The sequence below is a fragment of the Teleopsis dalmanni genome, chromosome 2 (genome assembly GCF_002237135.1).
Source record: "Teleopsis dalmanni isolate 2A chromosome 2, ASM223713v2, whole genome shotgun sequence".
Classification (NCBI taxonomy): domain Eukaryota; kingdom Metazoa; phylum Arthropoda; class Insecta; order Diptera; family Diopsidae; genus Teleopsis; species Teleopsis dalmanni.
In genome coordinates, this window is record NC_051847.1 from 222,333,399 (window position 1) to 222,357,642 (window position 24,244).

Genomic DNA, 24,244 nt, shown 5'->3' on the forward strand with positions numbered 1-24,244 from the left:
CAATTGTTTTTTTAATAGAAAAAGCCATTGATAGATTGAATGATATATATATATATGTATATATATATTATCCAAACATTCATACTAAGTTCAACTACTACTTTTAGGTATTATTTTAGTTTATGGTATATACGTCAATCTATCATATGACAGGTAGAGAGTCAATATATTTTAACGTGATTTCTTGCCATTAAGGCTCAACATCACGGTGTTCTTATCATTATAATGCAACAATAAACGAACAATTGATCGAAATTCTGCCATGACCAATTAAACCTATACGTTTGGATATACTTTCCTCCTTGGGTAGGAAGCGAGCCCCCTATGATAGGTACAAAAAATCTTTACAGAAAAATATTTCGATTCGTTGGTTGCAAACTCCCTTACAAAAAAAAATATTAAGGTTTTTTGTAAAGCTAGATTAGATTAGATTAGATTTTAAAACGGGTTGGAAACTTGTCGCCACGTCACATCATCCTTTGAGGATTATTGTTACATACCCACTTTAGTCCCATAAACGAGTAGCAGTTAAGAACGCCATTATGTCCTTTGGAGAGATGTTGCCTAATTCCATTATAAGTGGATCTATCACTAAGTACTATCACAGTGACACAGAATGCGTTTTGCTGTTTCCTCTTCTTTGCAATAAAGTTTGCAGCTATCGTCTCTTGTAATATCTACGTTCGAAAGATGGTCTCTAGTTTTGGCTTTTGTAAAGTTAAGCCCTCGACTAAAAGTCCCGATATTACGTCGATATTAAGTTGTCGATATTAATTATATTTACTTTCAAAAGTACATTCAGAAAAATTTGTTTAAAGAAATATTTTATTTCATACCAACTTTTTCGTTGGGGGTTATTTCATACAAAGCATGTGCCTACAAAACTTTGAATAGCGGTACTAGCTGTGGATGCTGAGAGTCGCTGTTAAATTCGTACCCTCAGGAAAAACAACTTTTATTTTATGGTGGTTGCTGATGGTGGCTCAGTGGGGATAACACCAACAACAATACCAAAACAACAACACCAAAACAACAACAACAAGTATGCTGTAAAAAACGACTGAAAAAATTTAGAAAATTACCAACAAACACACTTAAACATAAAAAGAGAAAACAAAAAAAACAAAAAACGCACTTCGACGGACAAACACGTACAAACACATACAAACACATCTTCGGCGTATAAATTGCGAATAAAACGCAAAAGTTGAAAGAAATGCTTGCGCAAAGGGGACGGGAGGATGGGAGCAGCGCACCGGGAACAAGGCGCAGTTCATTGAATAAGGCAAAGTTTATGATGGGAAACATAATATGACATAAATATTTACGCATAAATGTGCACAGTTATTCACTTGGGTAGGGGCGAAGGGGGAAAGTATGTGTAATTTTTTTTGTATTTTGCCAGATTTTTGATGTTTTTTTTTGTGTTTTTTTTTTTTGAGTTTTGCTAGATTTAAGCGATTTCCTTAAATACTTCCGAGATTAATAAATATTTTCACATATTCTCTTTGCTTTGTGCAAGTTTTATGAGAATTACGCATTTTTAATGTTTAATGTTAAGCGCGGCATATGCGTGCGTGAGACGGTGAATGCGTAAAGGAAGGGGCGCATAAAAAATTTTATAACTTTTATGGATTTGCGGGCGAACATGGTTAACAGCGGGTGGCGTGACGGAAGCAACACATTTACAAATGGCGTTATTAAAACATCTTTGATTGAACTGAAACACATTTAAAGTTTATCCCTGCAACGAAAAAAAAATCAAATAAAATAAATAGCAAATCAAAATGACAAAACATAAATTACAAGACAATAAAAATTTATTTAAAAATAAAAAAATAAAAAAAAATAATGTTAAATAATAGAAAGGACACGTTTATAGGGCACAAATGTTGCACTGACAAGCATTTAAATCACGCACAAATCATTGTCCTCTTTGTTGTCCTCGTCCTCGTGCTCGTCTGCGTCCTCGTCGTCGTTGTAGTTGTCGTTGTCGTTGTCGTCACTGTTTGCGGTTATTGCATTAAGGCGCGCATATGTGCACGCAGATCGACGTACAAACGAATGAACGCACGAACGGGCCGTGCCGGGCCGGGCCGTTGTTATTATTCGCTATGTCATAGGCAAACTACACTTACAGCGTTCATGCTTGGCCGATTTATGGGACTGAATGTGCTTGGACTGGACTGAATGTGCGGGTCGTTGTGTCAGCCACTCTTGTGGGTGTTAAGGTTAAAAGTTAAAATGATTTTCAATTTTATGGTTTTTGCGTGCAACGCATTTGTGTCGTGTCATGCACATTTTTCACTATAAATGGAAATTTTATTAAAGTATTTTGCATACAAAATTAATCTACACACTTCAGTGTATACACACAAATACCTAAATGATTGCAATTACATTTCAGACACATTTTCCGAAACACTTCAAAATGAAATTAAAGTCTGTGGATTTGTAAATTAAGCACAAATTACATAAGAGATTGAAGGACTAATCAACCTAACTTCCAACAAATTTGTTATATAGATTCATGAATAGACTACATAGAAGCTACTCTCTACAGTTACTGAAAATGTTTTTGATCAGATGAGAAAGAAAAAAAATGTTAACCATCTGCTTTGATATAATCTGAGGATTGCCAAAAGGTATTCATCAAAGTATTTACAGTTTCTTGTTTCTAAATCGACTGCCCGAAATCCCGAAATGATTGTAATGTGTACTATAAACTGTGTTGCTTTATTACTTTTTTGTGGCATTACAACGAACCCACTTCTTAGCGCCTAAATGAGCCCATCTTCCAAGCAACGAACTACCACTTGCGTCTACTATAACTTTATGTGAAATAAATGAGTAATTTTTGAAGAATATTACTATATCAATTTTATTGCGATTTATATTGCAGTTGCAAACACTTTTCACCACTCAACCGGTAGAATAACAGTGGGAACGTTTGTTATAGGGGTTTCATTAGTAGATAGGGAACGCCGTAGAAATCTCGTCCTGAATGCTAGTATCGGTAAAACTGGCACGGCTTACCAGAATATATGTCATGACAATAAAACAATCGAAAAACTAACAACAAAGTGGGCTGTTACTCCAATACATATTTTTAGGTACGTATCGTACCTAAAATAAATACGTACATATTTATTTATATACCAGAGATAACTGAGTCGTAAAGAAATTTAGCACCAAATAATTTCTATCTAAGTTAATTCAAAATTGACTATAACGAAGAGTATGACTGCTAATAGACTATTAATAGACTATTATTATGACTGCTAATAGTCTCAAGTCTCTTCTACTAACAAAGAACGCCTTAAGGTTTGAGGACGAACCTTTTAGACTAAAAGTAATACAGGATATCACATCCATAGAGAATTCTTTCAGTTACAAAACCACTTTACTGATACAGTAGCTCGCGGGCTTATAGCCACTGGTTCCTGTGTACCAAATATCCAGCAAAGAAAAAATTTTTTACTTACTCAAAGCATTTCAAAACCATATGCACATGTTACATTTCACTATGAAAAACTCTAACAGTTAAGACACAATTTATACTGAATGACTCAACATCTTAAAGATCAGCTTAGTTACTCAGCTATTACCCAAAAGCTTCGTGACAAATTGAGCAATCTATGATAATAGGTCAAAACTAAAAAAAAAACATTTTAAAATTAGAACTGTGAATTCTTATCTAAATCAGTTTCATGGTAATAATGCATCTAACGAACTAGGAGCCAGAACTAGGAAACTTCTAATGCTGATTAGAAATGGCAACCGACTTGTCACAGGGTTTCTCACTGGACATTGCGGAGTAAATAAGCATCTATAGAACTTAGGTATTACAAGAAACGATACCTGCAGATTTTGTTGCGAAGAAGAGGAACTACTAGAACACATTCTGTGTCACTGTGATCGCCTCGTCAAACTCAGACTTCAGTACTTATCAACTGCCTATCCACCTATAAAGGAAATAGGCAACATCTCTCCCAAGAACATAACGGCACTCTAATGCAACTCGTCTATCCAACGAAAGTGACGTGTCACAAGATCCCAAACGATATAGTAACGTGAGGACAAGTTCTGACATATATTAGAATAACCGTCTCCAAACAGATTCATGGAGAAGTTAATTGTGAAATATATATATATATATATATATTTGTGATTTTGTATTTTTGTTTTGCATCTACTCTCTAAACTTATTTCGACTAAAATGATTATTTTCATTCTAGTATTTGCTTTAGAGCTGCGGGCACAACTTTTTTATTGTTATATTGTATATTTTCATTAATCTGCATCTGTGGATTCCTTTAATAAAACAAGTGAATTCATTTTTGTTGTATCTTTAATAAAAATAAAATGAAATTTCATTTACGCGTAAATATTTGCAGCAATTAATTTGCAATTAAATTTTTTTCACGTTTCATTTTAAAATTAATGAGTGAACACCTGTGCCCAATAAATATGAAACGTGAAAAGGTGCTTTGATTGAGGATGCCAGGATGCTAGGATGCACGGATACAAGGATACAAAATAAGTATAAATATCCTGGTAACAAGGTATAAATATGAAAACAAATATTTTATATCGAATTATCTTGTTGTGCCATCTATGAGGGGTACAACAGAAAGTGGGGTACAATTATTTTGTATATTGAAAAAGTATTTTAAATTACATTTTTTTTGCAATTACCTGAAGGCATCAATAGAATTGATTGCTTCATTCCAAGGGCGGATTTCAACTTAACAGTCTAATCAATATTGGGTGGGATGTGGTATGCATTAAATTGAAAAACTTGATGAGCAAATTCTACCATCTAAATCATTACAAAAAATATAGTTTATAAATCATGTTGTTACTTTTAAATCTGCTTGAGCTAGTGTAACTTATAATCATATTAATACTAACTATTAATAGTAACTTTCAAAAATAGCTCACAATCATTTATTATATGTATTTATAGGATCACCTATTACCTTTTCTTGTATTATTTCTATTTCTCATCTCACATTAGTTAAAATCCCATTTTGTAATATTTAACTTATCTCGGGGCTCCTAATAAAGCGTAAATATTGATACATTCCAAATGGGTTTTATTTCTTTAAAGTGTGTCAGAACACTTTGTGCCTACACATCCACCCTAGTCCATGCATCACAGTTAGGAATTTAGCCTCTTAATCTCATTCGTATTTTATTGTCTTAAGGTATTTGGCATTTCATATCTTGTATTTTGATTGAAACAGATTTGGTTGTAGGCGGTTTTTTAATGCCTTTTTCAACTTATTTTTCAAATATGTTTGATATAAAAATTTTATTTTTGTTTTTGTTTTTTTTATTTTCATTTTTATATTTATATTTATTTTTTCAACATTTCACAATATTTTGTATATGAGCATTTTAAGGATTATGGCAACAATAATATCGACATGAAAAATAAATACGGTGGCGAGGATAAAGTATCTTTTTCGATTTTCGGCTGAAAGCATAACTTGTTAACGGCTGAATAAATTTTTATGCTTCGAAAATAAATAAAATATCGTTGAATTATGTTTCGTTCTGGAAGCCATTGAACAATTTCACGGGGCAGAATTTTCGTTAAAAATACACAAATAATTCATTTTGAATCAACAAATAAATATTGCATAAAAATTTTTATTCAATACCAACCGAAGCCGTGACCATCAAATATGTCTGCGGACTGATTGTTGGAGGTTATTAACATAAATTTGTGGAAAGCGACTGGCGAGGAAGAAAAATATTAATTTATGTTCTCATTTTCATAATATATAACTCAATGTTTGCTTTGGTTTATTTATTCGGTATGAAACAGTATTTGATTCTTACAAAAATATTTTTAACTATGAATGATGGTAAGGCAAGTCCACTTAACGAACAAACAATAGTAGTAAAATTGATAAGTGATCATGTTAAATATATATCAGGTAAACATTATGTTTGACCTATCAGTTTTACACTATGAAGGTACAATAAAATACAATATGATATAATGTATAGCCTAACGACGCATTGCATAATATTAATCATTTAATGCTTACAACTTACCTTAACCGAAAGCACAATAAATCGTCCTAATCACGGTGTATTGTTTTCTTCAATTTAAGATGCTTTAACCATACAGAAGACACTTAACCTTTCAAAAGAAAGACAAAAAATCTCTCTGGAGCAGTTCCTTATATTTAGCCGGGTTAGAAGTTCCAACTATGGTGTCGTCCTCTTGATACAGACCAAAGTTAAACAGTTACATAGAATGTGACTTGAAGTTCCATAACCTTTCAGACAGAGTCAACATTCTGTCACATCAAACACACACATCTCATTATACCATTTGTTCATATTCTTCTTAAACATTTTTAATGCCAATCTCTCTTAAGCGATTGATTTTTAATGAGGCTATTGTCGTTATTTTTTACCTAAGATTTATACTTCTACTACCGTGCAAATACTTATTTTATTACTTTATTTGAGATTACAGTGTGAGATGTACCAGTGGAATGAATGGATCATCATCATCATCATTACTGAATTACAGTTTAAGATAAACAATGGATCATTTACTAAGAAATGTGGTTGATCATTGATTCGTCTCAAACTGTAAAGTAAAGTACTTTTAAAGTACTAATATTAGTATTATATATGAACACATGTGTTCTTAAGTGCTCTTATAGGTAAGGTTAGGTTATACCGGCGATCCCTAGGGGATACACTTAGATCTATTGGCACATTGTATTACAGTATATAGGAATAATTTAAGGTTTTAAACTACCTAAAACCTTTGACGAAGACCAAAATACTGTTCAATGTCAGGTCCTGTAATTGATCAAGAGTGTCAAGAAAGGGGGCTGCTAAAGTACTACATCGCCGCCGTGCATGAGCTAGGCAAAACCATAATAGATGAGAGGCACCCTCATCGTCTTCCCACAGCTGCGACAGGTTTTATTGAAAGGGAGATTTGATCTTCTAACATGGTTCTCTAGTTTACAGTGACTTGTAAGTAAACCTACAAAAAGTCTGATATCTCTACGGGGCATCTCAATGAGAATTTTGGATTTCTTTTTATCAGAACGTGGCCAGATTGCAGATTACAGATGCCTGCATATCGTTGAGTTTTCCCATATTTTACTATAAGTTTCAGAAATGCTAGTATGAATGCATTAAAATTTTGAATATTTACGACACTAATCTTACCATTATTTTTGATTAAGTAAGTGGTACAATACGCGGTCAACTGCTTCATCCATTTGGGTTATCTCAAAATGTTCACTTTATAAAAGCTATCTCTCCACACAACTATTGTTGTTGGTTAGGCCATAATAAACTTAAAATGTCTGAAACATTAATTAAAATTATAAAATTTGTTGGTACTACATTGCGTATGAAGTACATTAAAAACACATCAATTTTATTCTTCTGTTCCCGCAACTCATCCAACAGTCAGTGAAGTAACTTTTTACTATTAAAACTGCAACTTTCAAGTGTTGGCAACCTCTAAAGCTTATTCCATGAACTTTAGCATAAGTTCATGACCCCTTGCAGGAATTTAATTCATTTCAAAACTAATCAATTAAACAAGTTTCGTCCTGTGAGGAACAAAAACTCGAAGCCGAAAAGTCAAAGCGAAACGCACACAAGTGTGCTGTTTAACTTATTTAATTTAAAATTATACGGAAAGTTTTCAAAAAATTGCTTAATTTTTAACATACAAAAACAAAACAATACAAAAACTTTGCTAATTCAATAGGAACAAAAAAAATATTCCCAGAGAAAAAACTTAAATAAATTGAAGTAAAGTGCGCTGATGAAACCAGTAAAAAAGTGAAATAGCTACGGAACGGAAGCATTAAAAAAAACATCCTTAAACTCTTTGCATTAGCAACAATTTACAGTAACAATAAAAACGGCAACAAAGCAACCACAACAACATCAGCAACAACAACAGCAACAACATCACCAACTGCTGCAATAGCATTAGCAACAGCAACGGCATCGATATCAGCATCAGCATCAGCATTTAAGATGAAACATAAACAGCAAAGTCAACACATGCAACAAAATGTTGCAAAGGATCCACATCTACGCTAAGCAAATAAGTAACGTTTTGTTGCAATGTTATTGTGCGTCCTTTGGGTTTTCATCCTTCCGCATTTTTTTTGTACCGTTTCTGTTTCTGTTTCTGTTTCGGTTTTTGCAACTTTCTCAATTCACTTTTTTCTTCTTTGTAATTTCTCGGTGATTTTTTTCTCTTCAGCGCAATTTTATGTTGCATTTTTGCTGCTGTTGCTCTGGTGTTTTGTGGCTGAAGATGCAACTTAACTTATTTGTTTTGAAATTGCTTTTGTCCTTGTGGTTCCGGCAGCTCCTCTCGAGTTTAATCATTTTGAGTCGATATCGTGTACCGCTTTTTTCCTTCACATCTATGTCTTTTCTCTTAACATGTGTGTGTCTCCTGTTGTTTTTTAATAAGGATAAGTACAGTTCTAGTAGTTAAAGTTGCGTTTAGTATCATATCTTCTTCCTTCTAATTTCTGCTATGGTCTTAATAAACTTTTGTAAAGTTTATTTCTGTTCCGCATTTATGCCGTAAACATTCTAAATTCATTTTAGTAGCAATCACATTAACCCATTCGATTTAAATTTGGCATATTTTTAAATACTAGTAAATAATTTGGATGAGTGAATATCATATAACCTATCCTATCAAATAATCGATTTCGATTAATTGAATGATTGAACCTGAAAAGAATTATATCTATAAACATAAGTTGTTGTTGTTATTACATATTTCAGCCCTTACTGGTACTCTACATAACATACTGTGGACAAACCATGTTTGTGAACACGGTTGCCACTTATGGTACTTTAGTACCAAAATTGGTACTTTTTTTTCCGTTTGGTACTCTGGTACTCATGTTCAAAAAATGGTACATTTTCGGCGACCCAACTTTATTGTGGATATTTTCAATTAATTTTTTTTATAAATGTAACTTGTATTGTTTTATACTTTTTGTACATTTTATATAAATTGTATTTTCTTATAAAAAGACAATAGAAAAATTTTGGACCTTTTTTCACAGAAATGGTACCTTTTTAAACCAATTTTGGTACAGAAAAAAATTTTCAAGTGGCAACCGTGTTTGTGAAAGATGTAACTTTGTGAATACCAAGGAAATGAATCCATTTTATATCGATTAATGCTTGTGGTTAAAAACTGATAAGTTAAAAATGTAAAACAAATGAATTTAATGCCATTCAATACCCATTTCCGATCTACTACGCAACTTTGTTCTCTCTTTCATGTTCTTTTCTCTTATCTCGGACTTTAGAATTCTCTAAAATAGGCGTAGTTACTGTAAATTTAATTTTTCTCCTTTGTGAAGTAGTAAATTAAAATTTTTTCTCATTCCCATCTATATTTCTTGTGCACTCTTTTAGTGTTAAAATCATTATTTTCACATTTTTGGCTTAATTTTCTTCATTTATTTCTCTCATTTAGAGAGAACAAGATTCCGTCTTCATATTAAGATACTTTCGGCATCTGATGTCACTTTCTTTCTTTTTCATAATTCCTGTTCTCTTTCTTCATACTAAAATGTTTTCATATTTTGGTGTTATTATATATTTTTTTTATATATTTTGGTGTTTTGGTGTTTTTTTATACCTTCTTCTTATTTTAAATGCTCATTATCTTCCCTCACTAAAATGTTTTAAGATTTTGGTTTTACTTTTTCATTTTTAATTCTTTTTTTTTTTTCTTTCTTTTTCTCTTTTATAGTTATTGTTCCCTTTCTTCGTACTAAAATGCATTTATCTTCTGTTGTTTTTATCTTTGTATCGTTTTCTCTTTTTGATGTACAGACTCTTCCTATGTGAAACAAGTATAAGACAGTTGGGTTCTGTCCCAATCTAATACTACTCATTAAGTTAAGGAAACTGTTCAAGATCTTTAATAGATTTTATTTTCTCAAATTCTTTGCTTAAATAAAAACCTCTTCCTGCTCTCCAGAAACTTCAGAACTGTTAAAATATTAAAAATTTATTAGTCTGAATGGGTTAAGCGCAGCCATTGCGGAATATAAGTTAACAAAGCCCCTGCAATTGTAGCACTCCAGGGAATTGGCGTATAGACGAAGAGTACAGACGAAGTGAAAGCTTCAAAGAAGTTACTTGAAAAAACACAAATTTGCTTCCGTTCCTGCTGCCGTTGCAGATAACCGATAAGGAGCACACATTGTATCGCTTAGACACCAAGGCACATAAGAAAGTTAAGTGTGCATCATACACACAATGCAAACAATGTATGTACGCATGTATGTATGTGTGTGTATCTATGTGAAATAATTTGAAGTTATTTATTCTTTTTGGAGTCTTTTTTTCTGTTGTTTTTTGTAATTTTCAAATATAAAAAAAGTGAAAAGATTTTTGAAGACAAAACGGAATTGTGTGGTTTTGTTGGATTGTGGGATTGTGGGGCGTGTAAGTGCAACGCCCCGTGCAATTAATTCACTAATGTACGCGGTAGTAGGTGGCTTAGAAGTTTTAATTTTGCACACATACACAAACACTCACACACACACAAGCACACATAGTGAAGCGCACAAAGAAGTGCACAAATTTTACAAATGAGTACATGAATTGTATTTCCTAATAGCAACAACAAAGGCAAAAAGTTTCGCGACACACACGTGCCAGCGCGCTTTTTGCTACACACATGTTCTCGTAAACTGCACATAATTAGTTGAAAATTAATTAAAAAATTTTGCTTAAGCGTTGAACAAATTTTCTGCTTGATTTATATTCCAACAATTATTTACATTAAAAAAAAATCGCAAAAAAATAGATATTTGGTCCTGGAGGTGCTAAGGATGAAGATTACGATGATCCTCCCGTAACACTACTACGTGGTCCACCAGGACCACCTGGCATGCCTGGCAAAGATGGACGTGAAGGCCGCGATGGTTTGAAAGGTGAACCCGGTGAGCCAGGTGAACCTGGTTCATTGGGTCCACGTGGCTTAGATGGTCTACCTGGTGAGCCTGGAATTGAAGGACCACCTGGACTACCCGGTTATCAGGGGCCACCTGGCGAGAAGGGTGATCGTGGTGATATTGGTCCACCAGGCCTCATGGGTCCACCAGGCCTACCTGGACCACCAGGATATCCTGGAGTTAAAGGTGATAAAGGTGATCGTGGGGATTCAGTGAGTATTGCTTACCATAATAATATATTATTTCGTTTACTTATTAAACCTTCTACTAGAAGTATAGAAAAATGCGTAGGCGTCAAGATATGGACGGAATGTCAGATGCACCACATATGCCAACAATTGAATATGTAAGTTACTGAGTGGTGTAAATAGTCTCATTGAATTGACTTTGTTTTATTAATTTTAAATTATAGTTATATGGTCCACCAGGTCCGCCAGGGCCGATGGGTCCACCTGGACATCCGGGACAACAAGGCGATCGGGGTTTAGATGGACGTAAAGGTGATCCGGTAAATTTATGCATACATTTTCCTCTTAAAAATTTTAAAAATATGTAGTTGTAGGGTGAAAGGGGTCATAAAGGTGATCAAGGCCCTATGGGCCTACCGGTAAGTTTCCGGCTGTACAAACAGTAATATGTTTATGAAATTATATTAAGTCCACTTAAATTACTTAGGGTCCTATGGGCATGCGTGGTGATTCTGGCATATCTGGTCCAGCAGGCAAAGCAGGTTTACCGGTGAGTTAAAATTATTTAATAATGACTTTGAACACATTTCCACGCAATTTGGCTTAGTTTTTAGTACTTATTAAATTAATACAAACTAAATTATTTGCTTATTAATTAAACTAAAACTTAAATATTTTTAGTAATTAAAGTAAATAAAATTTGGTTTTTACTTTTTTTCTACTTCTAACAGGTGTGGGGCTACTAATCCTTAAAACTTTAAATATTATAATAAAACACAAGCACAACAATAACTACACATGCTGAATGTAACTAAAACGAAATATTTTTTTATAAATTTTCAAACATAATATACATAAATGCGAACTAAAGTGAATCAATCTAACAATATCATAACCACGAAAAAAACTTGAAATATAAAAAAATTAAGCGAAGCTTGGCTTTGTTAACAAATATGGAAAAATTTTACAAAATTTATGTATTTCTGCGAATTACTTAGAAACCATCTACATGATTATTTAAGCTATGAATACGGTTCAATTACTGAAACTAAAATAATTTTAAAAATATAACTGAAGTTACCTTCCAACACTGATAACTAACCTATCAAAATATATTAACAGCTTTTTCACCACAGATGTGGTGAATATGTGTCGAACATTCGATATCGCTTACAGCAGCTGCTTTAAACTGTTAAATTGTTCAAATCTTCTATATTTAAACAAAAATACAAAATTTATTCATATCATTCAAAAAAAAAATATCCAAAACACATATTTCCTGCTCCTCTTTACACCTTATCAATAATAATTAATGAAATTCTATTTGTACAGTGAATTGAATTGATTCAATAGTCATTGCAGTATTAATTATCATCAACATTTTTGCAACATACTAACAAAAAATTAAATTAATTAAATATTTAATTGGAAAAGAAGAACTTTAATATTTACAAATAAGTATAATAATATATATATATATATAAATGTGTATGTATTGAAAATAAAAATTATAATGTTATATATAAACATTTATTTTTTCCTTTCCTTTCTGTATTGAACATAAACTATCAGCAGAGAACTTATTAATTAATAATTAAAGCCATTTAACAGATTAAATGAAATTAATGCAAACACGCATTAGTGGCATGTGCAACAAAAATATGGTAAAGAAAAAATACACTGTAAAATAAAATTTAATAAATACTAAATGAAACTCAATAAGCATTGCGCAGGAAAAATAATAAAAATTAAAGTAGTTAGAGCAAGTGTTTACAAAAACCCCAACCAACTTAAAATCTATTAATTACTAATAATTTTAACTAAGAATAATGCTACATTGTATAAAAAATGTCATTTTTTTGTTTTTGCTCCATTGAACATTAAAAATTATTTAACGATAATAAAATACCGAACAATATCAATAGATGTTATGCGTGTTATAAGTATACATATTATATATAAGCATTAAAGTTTAATATCTATGCATAAATCACAATTTTTTTCTTAGTGTAAGCGATTATAAAAAGAAATTTTAGGTACCGTCCATGGGCTTTGTCTAAATAGATTTGCCAAAGCTTGAGTGCAAATTGAAGGAAATTTTGAATAGATTCAAACTTCACAGTTGTATATTTTTAGTGTTATATATAAAAATGTTAAACATACAACAATATATATAAAAATATAAAAACCATTTAAGTTTATATGTTCTTATTCACATTCTCATTGATTTTTTATTATATCTTCATAATATGACTACTTTAGTTAAATGGTATAACAGTCAACATTCTTCCATTTTAACTTCTATTAAAAACTAATACAAATGCAGACATGCACTGAAAGGCAAATAAAAAATAAAGAAATTAGTTAGGTTCCAAAATATAAATATGTTATTTCTATATTTGAAATTAAATATAGAATTATCTCAGTTGCATGGCAATTATCCAATCCAAGTTATTGTCCATCGCATGAATGTGCAACAGTCGCTGGTTACAACGCCTGTTGACTCTATTTGTAGTCCAATAATGTGGAATACAACAGCCAACCACTGTATCTGAAACATGAGAAATGCTACTATCTCTCGCTACAGTAGGTGACAACTCCGAGTATAGTCCAATGATGTGGGATATAGTAGCCAGCGACTAGCCAAAAAAGAACAGAAGGAAGGTCATATCCGATCATATTGCTTAAGCCACACGAATTGATTTTATTCTGCGACTAATTCACAATAAAAAATACTTTTGAAATGTACAAGATACTAATCTATAGTGGTTATATATATAGTTGTAGAATATAAGTCTGTTTTTTAATATATCTAAAAATATTGCTTAAAAGCATATAAGAAAAAGATTCTTATACACCTTCTGTGCTAGAGCCTCGCCAGACTTAATGCTCAATTCATTATGAGATCTTTTCGATTTAGAAATTATCTGGCTATTATCTGAAAATAAAATTTAAGTTAATGAACCATCATTTTCATATTGCCTTCCGTTATACCAGATTCGATTAATCTATTTCTTAATTAATCTTATGTTTAGCTACTGAATTGTTTCTGAATTTGTTATTAATTGTAATTTAATGCTTAATAAGTATATACAATAAAATATAAAAAAGAAGTAAGTTCATCTCCCGTTAATTAATTACCCGTTCGAAAATTTTAATACATTTTCAACATTAATTTAATGTCAATTCTGTTCAATTAATCTTAACGGCTCCAATTAAATATTAAAACCAAAAGTCAATTTCATTTAAAAGAAAGAAAAAAGAAAACTATTTCAGAGTACTCAAAGCATACAGAGACGCCTATATGTATGCTTTAAAAATGTAAATATATAAAAACAAATTATTATATCTTTAAACTTATTACGCCCTCTCCAATACTTCAACACTTTTTTCTATGCTTTAAAATTGAATATATTAAGGCAAATAAAATATGTATGCATATAAATAATAAAATGCACACACATAAATATATATAAATAAATTAAAGTATATAAAATGTGTGCATAAATATGAACAAAAAATTTTCTTAGTTGAAAGCAATTTTCATTAGCACTTAAAAGTTTCCGCTCCTCTTGCTCCTCTTACTTAACACAATTACGAGTAAATATAAACTTTAGGTTAGAATAATGAATAACATATAAGAAACAGATCACATATAAGAAATTATTATAAATATTGTATATTGTTAATATTATTATTATTATTATTAAATATTTATAAAGCAAAACTTATTTTGTGTGTTTTACTAAATGTCGATTGAAATCTAATAAAATAAAACAAATAATTAGCATAAGATTTATTAAGAAAATCAAATATCACAAAAAAAATTAAAATAAAAATATAAATCTCTAAATATGCCAATATTTGATTTTGTGTTGCAAATATGAAATTGAAATTGTATGAAATGAATATATGTATTTACATACTAACAATGTAAACACAACAGAAACCTTATGTAAACATTTTAACTTATTTTACATTTTCTGTGCATTTAAATAAAAGATAACAATGAGTTTTTTACATAAAATTTATAATAAATTCTTTCCAATTTGAATACATTTTATATCACCCATCACGGATATATGAAAACATAAATAGATAAACAGATTAATAGGTAGATGAATAGATATATACATAACAAAGATATATACTCTCAATGGTACGGAACTTTGCTAAAACTGATTCTATCTGAACAGAAGAAGTTCACCCTTATAAAAGAAGACCTTACTTACCTTCGGTGAGGAGTTCCTAATACCAGAAAATAAATGAATAAATAATCCTTATCACGATCCATTGAAAAATCAGCTCAGCAGTCATAAATAACGAACTGAAACTATCTTCATAAAATTAACTAAAAATTTTTACAGTTGTGAATGCATTCAATAACAGCTACATCCGCTCTACGTACTGTAAACATAATACATCTATTGTACTTCACTAACTCTAAGTAGTCTTTATCCCTAATCGAGACCAATAGTGTTAAAATCAAATAATCATAACGAAGTGTGGGTTACTGTACTACAACGTAGGAATATGGAGGCGGCTTTGATTTATAGCCTAATGGTGACATTTTACATATATTATGTATATATTTATATTAAATATTATCTGCTACATATGTCATCTACTTAATAAAATTTTTAGAAATCATTATCTTACATTTCTGAAAAGATATGACCCACCGATCAGCGCCAACCTATTATCTATCGCTTATAAAGTGCTTCTATATGTTATTTTGAAATAGTTCGTTATTTTGAAACATAGTACAGTACATAGTACACTGTAACATAAGCATATCAAAGGATAAATAAATAAAATAAATAGAAGAAGTAAAAGAGAGAGAAGAATAGAGAGATAGAAGTAAATAGAGAGTATGCTGGAAGATGATCTTTTTGTGAAAGCACAATTTATATCCTTATCTTGCCAAAGAAGGCAGCTGGGGTAGTCATTTTTCTTTATCTTTTACAATCGCCCTACCAAAAAAAAAACCGCCTTTTTTAATAATGTCCTTAACTCGTAACGCCTAAAAGCTGAGGATCTACATACCATATATTATTTTGTATCAAGAAGTTCAGCCAATGATACCAGGCTAAGGCATAAATCGAAATATAATGTAAAATATTATCCTTGTCCTTGCCATACAGTTTAAAGTCCGTACTCGCCAGTCAGAATCATCTGCAACGCTAAAGTAAAATTTTTCCATACATTATACTAATAAGAGGAAGGAGCGATCTCATTAAAAACTCTTAGAATCGTTTTATTAAAATTTTTTGTTTTTTTGAAGTATATAAATATATTTTCCTTACTTATATTAAGTTTTTAATATTTTCTATAAGTTACCTAAAGCTTGAGGTTTCATTCTTGACTCATACTTTTATTTTGTTGCTTATACAATTTTTATTCTATACAAATAATTGTTAATGAAGAAAAAAAATATTTTTAATTTAATTAAGAAATTTTATATAATTTTAAATTCTAATGATTTTTATACATATGATTTAATTATGTGTGTTATAATTTGCATGATTTTGCTTGGGTTATTAATATTAATTATATTTATTAATTTTTTTAAATGAACCATTTAATATCTTTATGAATTAAATTTAATTAATTATTGATTCATTTTCATTTTTAATTTACTTAAAATTTTTGATTTCATTTTTTTCTTTTTTTAATTTTCGTATACATTAGGGTCCTCCTGGCTTAGACGGCATGAAGGTGTGTAAATGTGATGTGATGTAAATGTGATTGAGAACAGAAACACGATTAACGTTTTAAATTTTTTTAATAGGGCGCACAAGGTGAAACAGGACAAAAAGGAGAACGTGGAGATCCTGGTCTGCCGGTAAGTAGCATAATATGGTGAAATGAACCGGGAAGATTACTTCTATAAATCTCTTTACACTGCATGCTATGAAAAATTGCCACACTGTGGGTTTTTAAAATCACTATTTAGATAAAATTATACATTGTTTCTTACACTTTCCCTTCACTTTGTATCAGCTGCCACTAACTCTAAAAACACTTTTTAAATGTTTATGTCTTTGTGTATGTATTTGCACTACAATTTAATTTATGTTAAGGGTACCGATGGCATACCCGGTCAAGAAGGTCCACGCGGTGAAAAAGGTTCACGTGGCGATCCTGGACCACCCGGTAAACGTGGACGCAAAGGTGATCGCGGCGATAAGGGAGAACAAGGTGTGCCCGGTCTGGATGCACCATGTCCACTGGGTTCTGATGGATTGCCATTGCCCGGTTGCGGTTGGCGACCACCCAAGGTTAGCATGTTTATTAGTTTAGCTTAGGTAGAAATTCTAAATTCAATTTCATTTGGTGTTGGTTGTATTATTAACAAAATTTAAAGTCGTTGTAAAAAAATTGCATGTTGAAATTTAATAATGAGAAAAGAGTTAACACTTTTTTATATAACAAAAAGAAAAGAAAATACAAAAAAAAAAGATAAAGAAAAATATCTACACATTAACGCTTATGCACACTAATCTAAATTTCTATAGGAGCCCGTAATATCGACACCCGTACACAAAGACTATTTGCCCGATGTAACGGCACCGGAAAGCAATACCAGTGACTATGAGCACGAAGAAGAGGATGAAGCAGAAACAGAGGCTGAAGATGAATACGACGAGTATCAAGAAAATTTACATAATTCCGATTAAACAGAAAAGAATATTGTAGACCACCAAAAATTACAGAAAATTATTGTTGAAAAAGTTGCAGTTGAAAAAGAAAAAAGAAAAAAATTGAAAAAAAATTGAAAAAAAATTTAATAAGAAAGTAAATAAAAAAGGGTTCAAATTACAAGAAGAAAAGGGCCATTTAATACGTAACACAAGCTGCTTAACACAAACATGCGAAAGCGGAGTGGAAGAGGGAGATACTCGTACCGTACCACCTTTCCCAAATGAATTAACTACGGGGTATAACAATGGGATAACAGACAGAACAAGAAGCCAACTGCAATTACAATAACAAATACTCATTATCACTGATTATCATTAAGCTGAACTTGACAATTGTAAATTTATTTTAATTCATAAAAAAAAACGTTAACAAAATACATTGGAAAAACATTTATGAAGTGAAAAAATACGCTTTAATACATTTCATGTTGGCAATTAACAAATTCGAGTTACTTTTCTTAATTTTTATACACTAATTCTCGTAATAAGTATTTAAATAACATTCAAGTAATTTAAAAAGTAGTAGAAAAAGTAGTAAACTTAAATCACGCACAGCAAAACAGCACACAAGCTCTTTGCGCGCACTAACAAACTCTCAACACGGGCATTAAAGGGTTAACAAGCTGTAAACTGTGAACAGTTAACTATAGACTGTAGACTGTAGCGCAAGTAACAAGTAATTTTGCTAATTAATTTTACTCATGCTTTTAATGCTTTTAAATTTAATTTTCCATTGTAAACATTAACATTAACAACAGAAAAAATAAACTATTTTACAGGACAATTTAAAAGAATGGCTAAAGGGCGAGTTCAATGCATTACAAAAACCTACAAAAAACTGAAACTCCACTCCACACGAAGCCGACATAACAGCACATCCCCGACGACTGCTACTCTCCCGCCAAAAAACAGCTTTAACGGTGCCAACAAATTATTTAACATTAAATCGAATAGCAAACGATTATTGTACAATACTAATTATATTTTAATTATCTTAGTTGCGCTAATGTTTTAGAATTCACAAAAAATTACAATTATTTGCTAGGCTCTATTAAAGGGGGAAATTAATATAAAATTATTATGCATTAAATTTAGTTAAAATATGTAAGCAATCACTTTATTTTCCACACGCATACACGTATATATGTGTATGTAAATGTTTACCTTTAACTACGTGTTAACAAATACGGTTTCTCCTGCCACAATTCCTACCTCACCCAACACATGTTTTTTATATGGACGATAAAAGTGTCAAAAATTTCATCAAACAACCCGAATTCGCTGTTTCTGTTGTTTTTCGGCGTTGAAGGCATTAAATCACTGACGCTGATGTTGACGTCGATGTTGACGTTGGCGTTGAGGTCGGTATAATACAAGCAAAGTTGATTATAACTCGATTTTTGCTAATTTTCATTTTTTTTTACACTACAAAAACGCACAATTTCTGCTTTATTCGCTTAGTAAATCAATTTTCCATACAAAAACAAACAACAACAAACAGCAAGAAGCACTTTATTATTCATAAATAAAAACGCGAAACTGCATAAATTTGGCTTATAAATCAATAAATCAATTATTTTCATCAAAGCAATTTGAAATTATTTTCGCGTTCAGTTTTTTTGCTATTTTATATTTAAAATTAACAACAACAACAAAAACGTAGCAAAAATTATTCCGGAACAAATGAAAATGTAATGTTTATTCTGAACGATTTGTATTTGTGTAATAAAAATTATGTTTATTTAATAGTTAATAAGTTTTAAAGTATTTTTTTATAAATAAAAAGTTATTGTATTTAATAAAGTTTAATACAAAAGCAACAAACAAACGAAAACAAAGTAAAACCAAAAAAGATTTTTAATTTTTTTTTTTTTTAAGTTTGAACTATGAATTTATAATTATGTAGGTATGTATAAAATTATAATGCAATGAATATTAAATTGCAAATCAATTATTTCCATACCACCACTACATCCCGCTTATTTCCACTCTTCTAAGCTATTATATTATTCTTCAAATTATAGTTAAACAATACCAATTATTCCTTGGAAATAGTGGTCAAATGTTAAAAACCTCTGCTCTCACCTGGTATATAGATTTTTAAATACAAACACGCATACGATGTAGTCTATATAGGTATGGTTGGTATAGTCCATTTACGAAGTAGCAAACGGCCCTTGGTCGTTGAAATTGACAATTGGCTCCGGACCGTATACCCAACCGCACCTAGAACGTGAACTAACAGTTCTCTACACTGTGCGTTAATTCCCAATGAGTGCGGAAGCTGTAGCATCTATACTCCATTGAGTTCCCATTAAAGTGACTACGTATTTTCGTTTTGGACCAGATTAGCTTCAGTTATAATCCCACTTATCAATAATTCGATCTTGTTCCTTAATAATCTCATTCATTTCACATTTTCTTCGAATTTGTAATTCATTTCATCTCATCTGCTACGTAAGTCTCCACCACAATAACAATAACAAGCATAGCAGGGCATGAACTCTCCATACAGTATACTTCTACAGTTATAGTTTAAATCTGGACCCTTAAAGAGAACTAAAGACTCATCGCTTTAAAATTCTCATCGCTTTTTAGATAGAGATGGCATTCTTTTACTTTATACTTTATAAATAATTCTACTTCAGAACTACACTCTAAACTTTATACGTGTCTTAGCATAATAAGTAACTAATAGAAATTTAAATACATGCGTGGCTCTCTTACTGGGTTTTGACGTGGACATGTGTATACCATGGTACCTAGGATACCAAGCTCCACTCCGACTAAAAATAGAGTCAAACATGTTATACTGTCTAGAACCAGGAGGTCAAGAATATACATTAAGACACAAAACTTTTAGCAATGAATCATAGCCTTAAGTTAAACGCTTCACGACAGTGCTAGTCTCATACATTTTGCACGAGATTGAATCCTCTTGCAGAGATAACAGTCCTAGAAAATTGTCAGCAAATTCAGCTCTGTTATAGACAAGATAAGAAACAAAAAATTCTATCTCCAGAATTATACACTAAACTCTATAAGTTGCCAAATTAAAAATTCGGTATGGCCTTCTTAATAGATTTTCCAACCTCTGAAAACTTGTATAATATAAATGTGTTTGCAACATGGTACCTAATTACTTTAGTTTCTATAGCATGTGATACTCTAACTGTAAGTAAGATCAAACACTTTTATACCAAATATAATCAAAATTCTGTAAAACGTACCGAATCGGTCAAGAAAATATGTTAACGCACAGCACAATACTCATAACCTGGATAGAGAGGAACAATTGTTCTTATAAGTGAAGGTCATAATCTATTGCCTGACCAAAAAAATCTTACATTATTTCATAATATTCATATTTTCGGAAGATACAATGGCTATATTTTGAGAACATCATACAATATGAAACATTTCACTAGGAATAGTTGAATTATATATAAAAAACCAAGAAGTAAAGTAAAAACGATTTATGATTTGTATTATGAGGGTTTATGCTACAATCAGGACGCAGTATATAGTAATATAAATATATAAATAAGATGTTGAATATGCTTTAGCCACGGCAGCAGTTTAACACCATATATTAACCAGAGATGTTCGCTAGTAGTTCTGATCAATATTAGACGAATTTTCTAACCGTTGTTTCTCATCATTTTCTTATTAAAAAGATTACTTAAAACTCAATTTTATTCTTTCAGAAGTTTTAAATGCTTTACATATTTATGCACATTATCCTTGACATACGGTTTAATTGCTATACATGTTGGAATATTTTCCGGCTGTTCAATCCACATTTTATGCTTTACGTTATTCTCCTTAAGTTTATCTGCTAATTTAACTAGTGCGCCTTCATCTTTAGCCTAAGTAAAGAGAAAATGTTTGTGGAAAAATTATTGGACTGCGCACCATAATTGCACTAACCTCAAGAACAACTTTATGCATGTTATCCATGTCTTTTAAATAACAAACTGTTTCTTCATCATCTGAGTTGAGATTTATCACAGCAGTTGCAGCGTGGCAGCATTGAGCAATTACAGCACCTATAGGCCAATTTAGAGCAGTTCGTAAGTCACTGCGCACAATTATATACTGTACTATTGTTGACATTTTATAACAATAAAATCTTGTTTTTTAATCAAAATTGTTTAATTTCCATTTAATAAATATATAAACACTAAAAGAGTGACTGCCGCTTTTGTTTACTACCTTGCGTAGCAATTTTGTGCGATGTTTTCGAATTGTCAAAAACAGCTGTTTTGTTTCGTTGATTTCTTGCGTTCAACACTATTGTGAATGGGCATTCTACATTCAGAGCTTTTATGGAATAAGAAAAAGCTTAAATTTCTGTGAGCTTTTCAAAATTTTCAATTTAATATATATTGACATTTTTTCATTAATTTTTGAATAATTTTCTAAATATTTATATCGCTTTCACTTATCCGCTCATGTCCACACAGCTGTTACGTAATTGTATTAAAAGGAATACTTTCAAATAAAACTGTTTGTATATTATATAGAGCAGACTCTTCTAAGTAAATGAGATATATAATTTTTAAAACAGCTATTTTATTTTGTCTATATATAGTTAATATATTCTAAGTAAATTAAAAATAATCACGAATATCATATTGTGTAAGTTATTATAGAAACTACATAACTAGTTTATATATGTGTATGTATTCTTATGCATATAGAAATTTTATAAGTAGTTATATAAAACTATCAAAAAGACCTAATATATTATACGTTTCGCTCTTATTCTCAGAGTATATACATGAACTATAACAGTAAAGTTAATAACAATCACTTACTTTAAATTAAATTAAATTTTAGACTAAGTTTACCATTATTTTGGATACTGTCAAATATTTATAGTTAATGAGCTTAATATAAAATAAATTATTTTAAATTGATTTAATTGAGAAAGTAAGTAAGTCCAATAGATCTTTGTACACTCAGATTATAGAAGCTTTTTTCAATTGCGGTTTAGACTGTGCTTAACTTGTGAAACATATTATTGTCGTGACTAGAGTAAGGATTAATACATTAATTAATAGCCACCTTTAAGTATTATATTTGAAATGAAATTTCTAATTAAATCTTGACATAATATTTACTACAGTATCTGCAGTTAAATATTAATCATTTATTTTGTGATGGTATAAAGGTTTTGTTTAAAGCAATCCGTTTAGTTTTTGTATTTAAATAAGAAACTAAGTACACCTTCTGAAAAGTAATCTTATCTCTGACTTTAATAATGTAAATAATAATGAATTATGAAAATAAGTACATATTCTTTAATTATAATAATTTAATATTATTTAAATTTAATAAAAATTTTAAGCATATAATTATATATTTCTAGCCATCACTGTAAAATAAACAAATTTTTTATTGTACTTTTAAATGAATAAAGTAATAAGCATTGATTAACTTATTCTATTAAAAATATATTAAGCGAATATTAAATTTAAATTAAATTAATTTAAAAAATAAGAGAAATTACCACTCGAACACCTTCCATAATAAATTTAATTTAATTTGCATTTTTTTTTATATCAACAGAAAATCTCATTAAAAATTCATATGCAAATTTCGTCCAGCCTCTTTCATATACCAGCGTCCGTCTCGTCCCATATTTCTATGCCCCCCCGTATCAATCAATTGCCTTTCAGTTGCTCACACATTCTACATTTGAATTCAACATATTTTGTCAATGCACGTATCTCACTAATCCCACTCCTTGCTGCCCTTTACACTAAGCCGAAGGACAAAACTAAAAAAGGTGCTGTCGCTGCCACTGCCACTGCCATAGCCACAGCCAATACAAAAGCAACAAATGCAAAAACAAAAACAAACACAAACATACATTTAAACAATTACTTGTGCTTTGTCAATGAGATTTGTCTATGAAATTTGAATTGCGTTCAACGTCCACAATCAACAATTCAATGTAATCCTTGAGCTCTTGAGCTGAGTTGAGCTGAGCTGAGGTGATTCCTTTTTTTCTTCAATTTTTAAATCCAATTTGTAATTCCAATTTTAATTTTAAATACTAAATAAGGATTTACAAAAGCACAAGCATGATGTGTGCATTAAATTGCAGACGAGGTTACTACGGTCCAAGAAGACAATGGAAAGAAATTGAAGGATAACTGATTGCAGTTTGCAGTTTGCTAACAAGTAGACCAAAGGACACACAATTAAATTTAAATTAATTCATTTTTTTATGTGTACAAGGCTGTTATACCTTATTTTGTCGAACCGAACAATATGTAATTACAATTAATTTCATTTTATTTATTAATTAAATATATTTTTAAGGATAAGACTT

At 30.7% G+C, this 24,244-nt stretch overlaps 3 protein-coding genes across 3 annotated transcripts in view; 2 read left to right on the forward strand and 1 right to left on the reverse strand.

Annotated features, from left to right (window-relative positions):
• Window positions 1–19,216, forward strand: part of LOC119676810 (collagen alpha chain CG42342) — a 54,735-nt gene extending 35,519 nt beyond the window's left edge. The window contains exons 8-16 of the mRNA XM_038088068.1: window positions 10,862–11,221; window positions 11,281–11,355; window positions 11,422–11,517; window positions 11,572–11,616; window positions 11,685–11,747; window positions 16,889–16,915; window positions 16,989–17,042; window positions 17,281–17,478; window positions 18,681–19,216. Coding sequence (XP_037943996.1) covers window positions 10,862–11,221; window positions 11,281–11,355; window positions 11,422–11,517; window positions 11,572–11,616; window positions 11,685–11,747; window positions 16,889–16,915; window positions 16,989–17,042; window positions 17,281–17,478; window positions 18,681–18,743 — 981 coding nt within the window. The 3' untranslated portion in view covers window positions 18,744–19,216. The remainder of the gene's footprint in view (window positions 1–10,861; window positions 11,222–11,280; window positions 11,356–11,421; window positions 11,518–11,571; window positions 11,617–11,684; window positions 11,748–16,888; window positions 16,916–16,988; window positions 17,043–17,280; window positions 17,479–18,680) is intronic.
• The window catches only part of LOC119685276 (calexcitin-1-like), a 107,672-nt gene that overhangs the window by 20,170 nt on the left and 63,258 nt on the right, over window positions 1–24,244 (forward strand). The window lies entirely within an intron of this gene.
• Window positions 21,388–22,088, reverse strand: LOC119685277 (putative peptidyl-tRNA hydrolase PTRHD1). The gene is made up of 2 exons (XM_038099517.1): window positions 21,832–22,088; window positions 21,388–21,770 (listed from the first exon to the last, which is right to left on the reverse strand). The coding sequence occupies exons 1-2, from the start codon at window positions 22,015–22,017 to the stop codon at window positions 21,597–21,599; spliced, it is 360 nt and encodes a 119-aa protein (XP_037955445.1). The 5' UTR covers window positions 22,018–22,088; the 3' UTR covers window positions 21,388–21,596.

Coding starts and splice junctions, on each gene's coding strand:
- LOC119685277 (XM_038099517.1), bottom strand. CDS start 22,017: ATGTCAACAATAGTACAGTATATAATTGTGCGCAGTGACTTACGAACT. Junction 21,771..21,831: donor TGCATAAAGTTGTTCTTGAG/GTTAGTGCAATT, acceptor CTCTTTACTTAG/GCTAAAGATGAAGGCGCACT.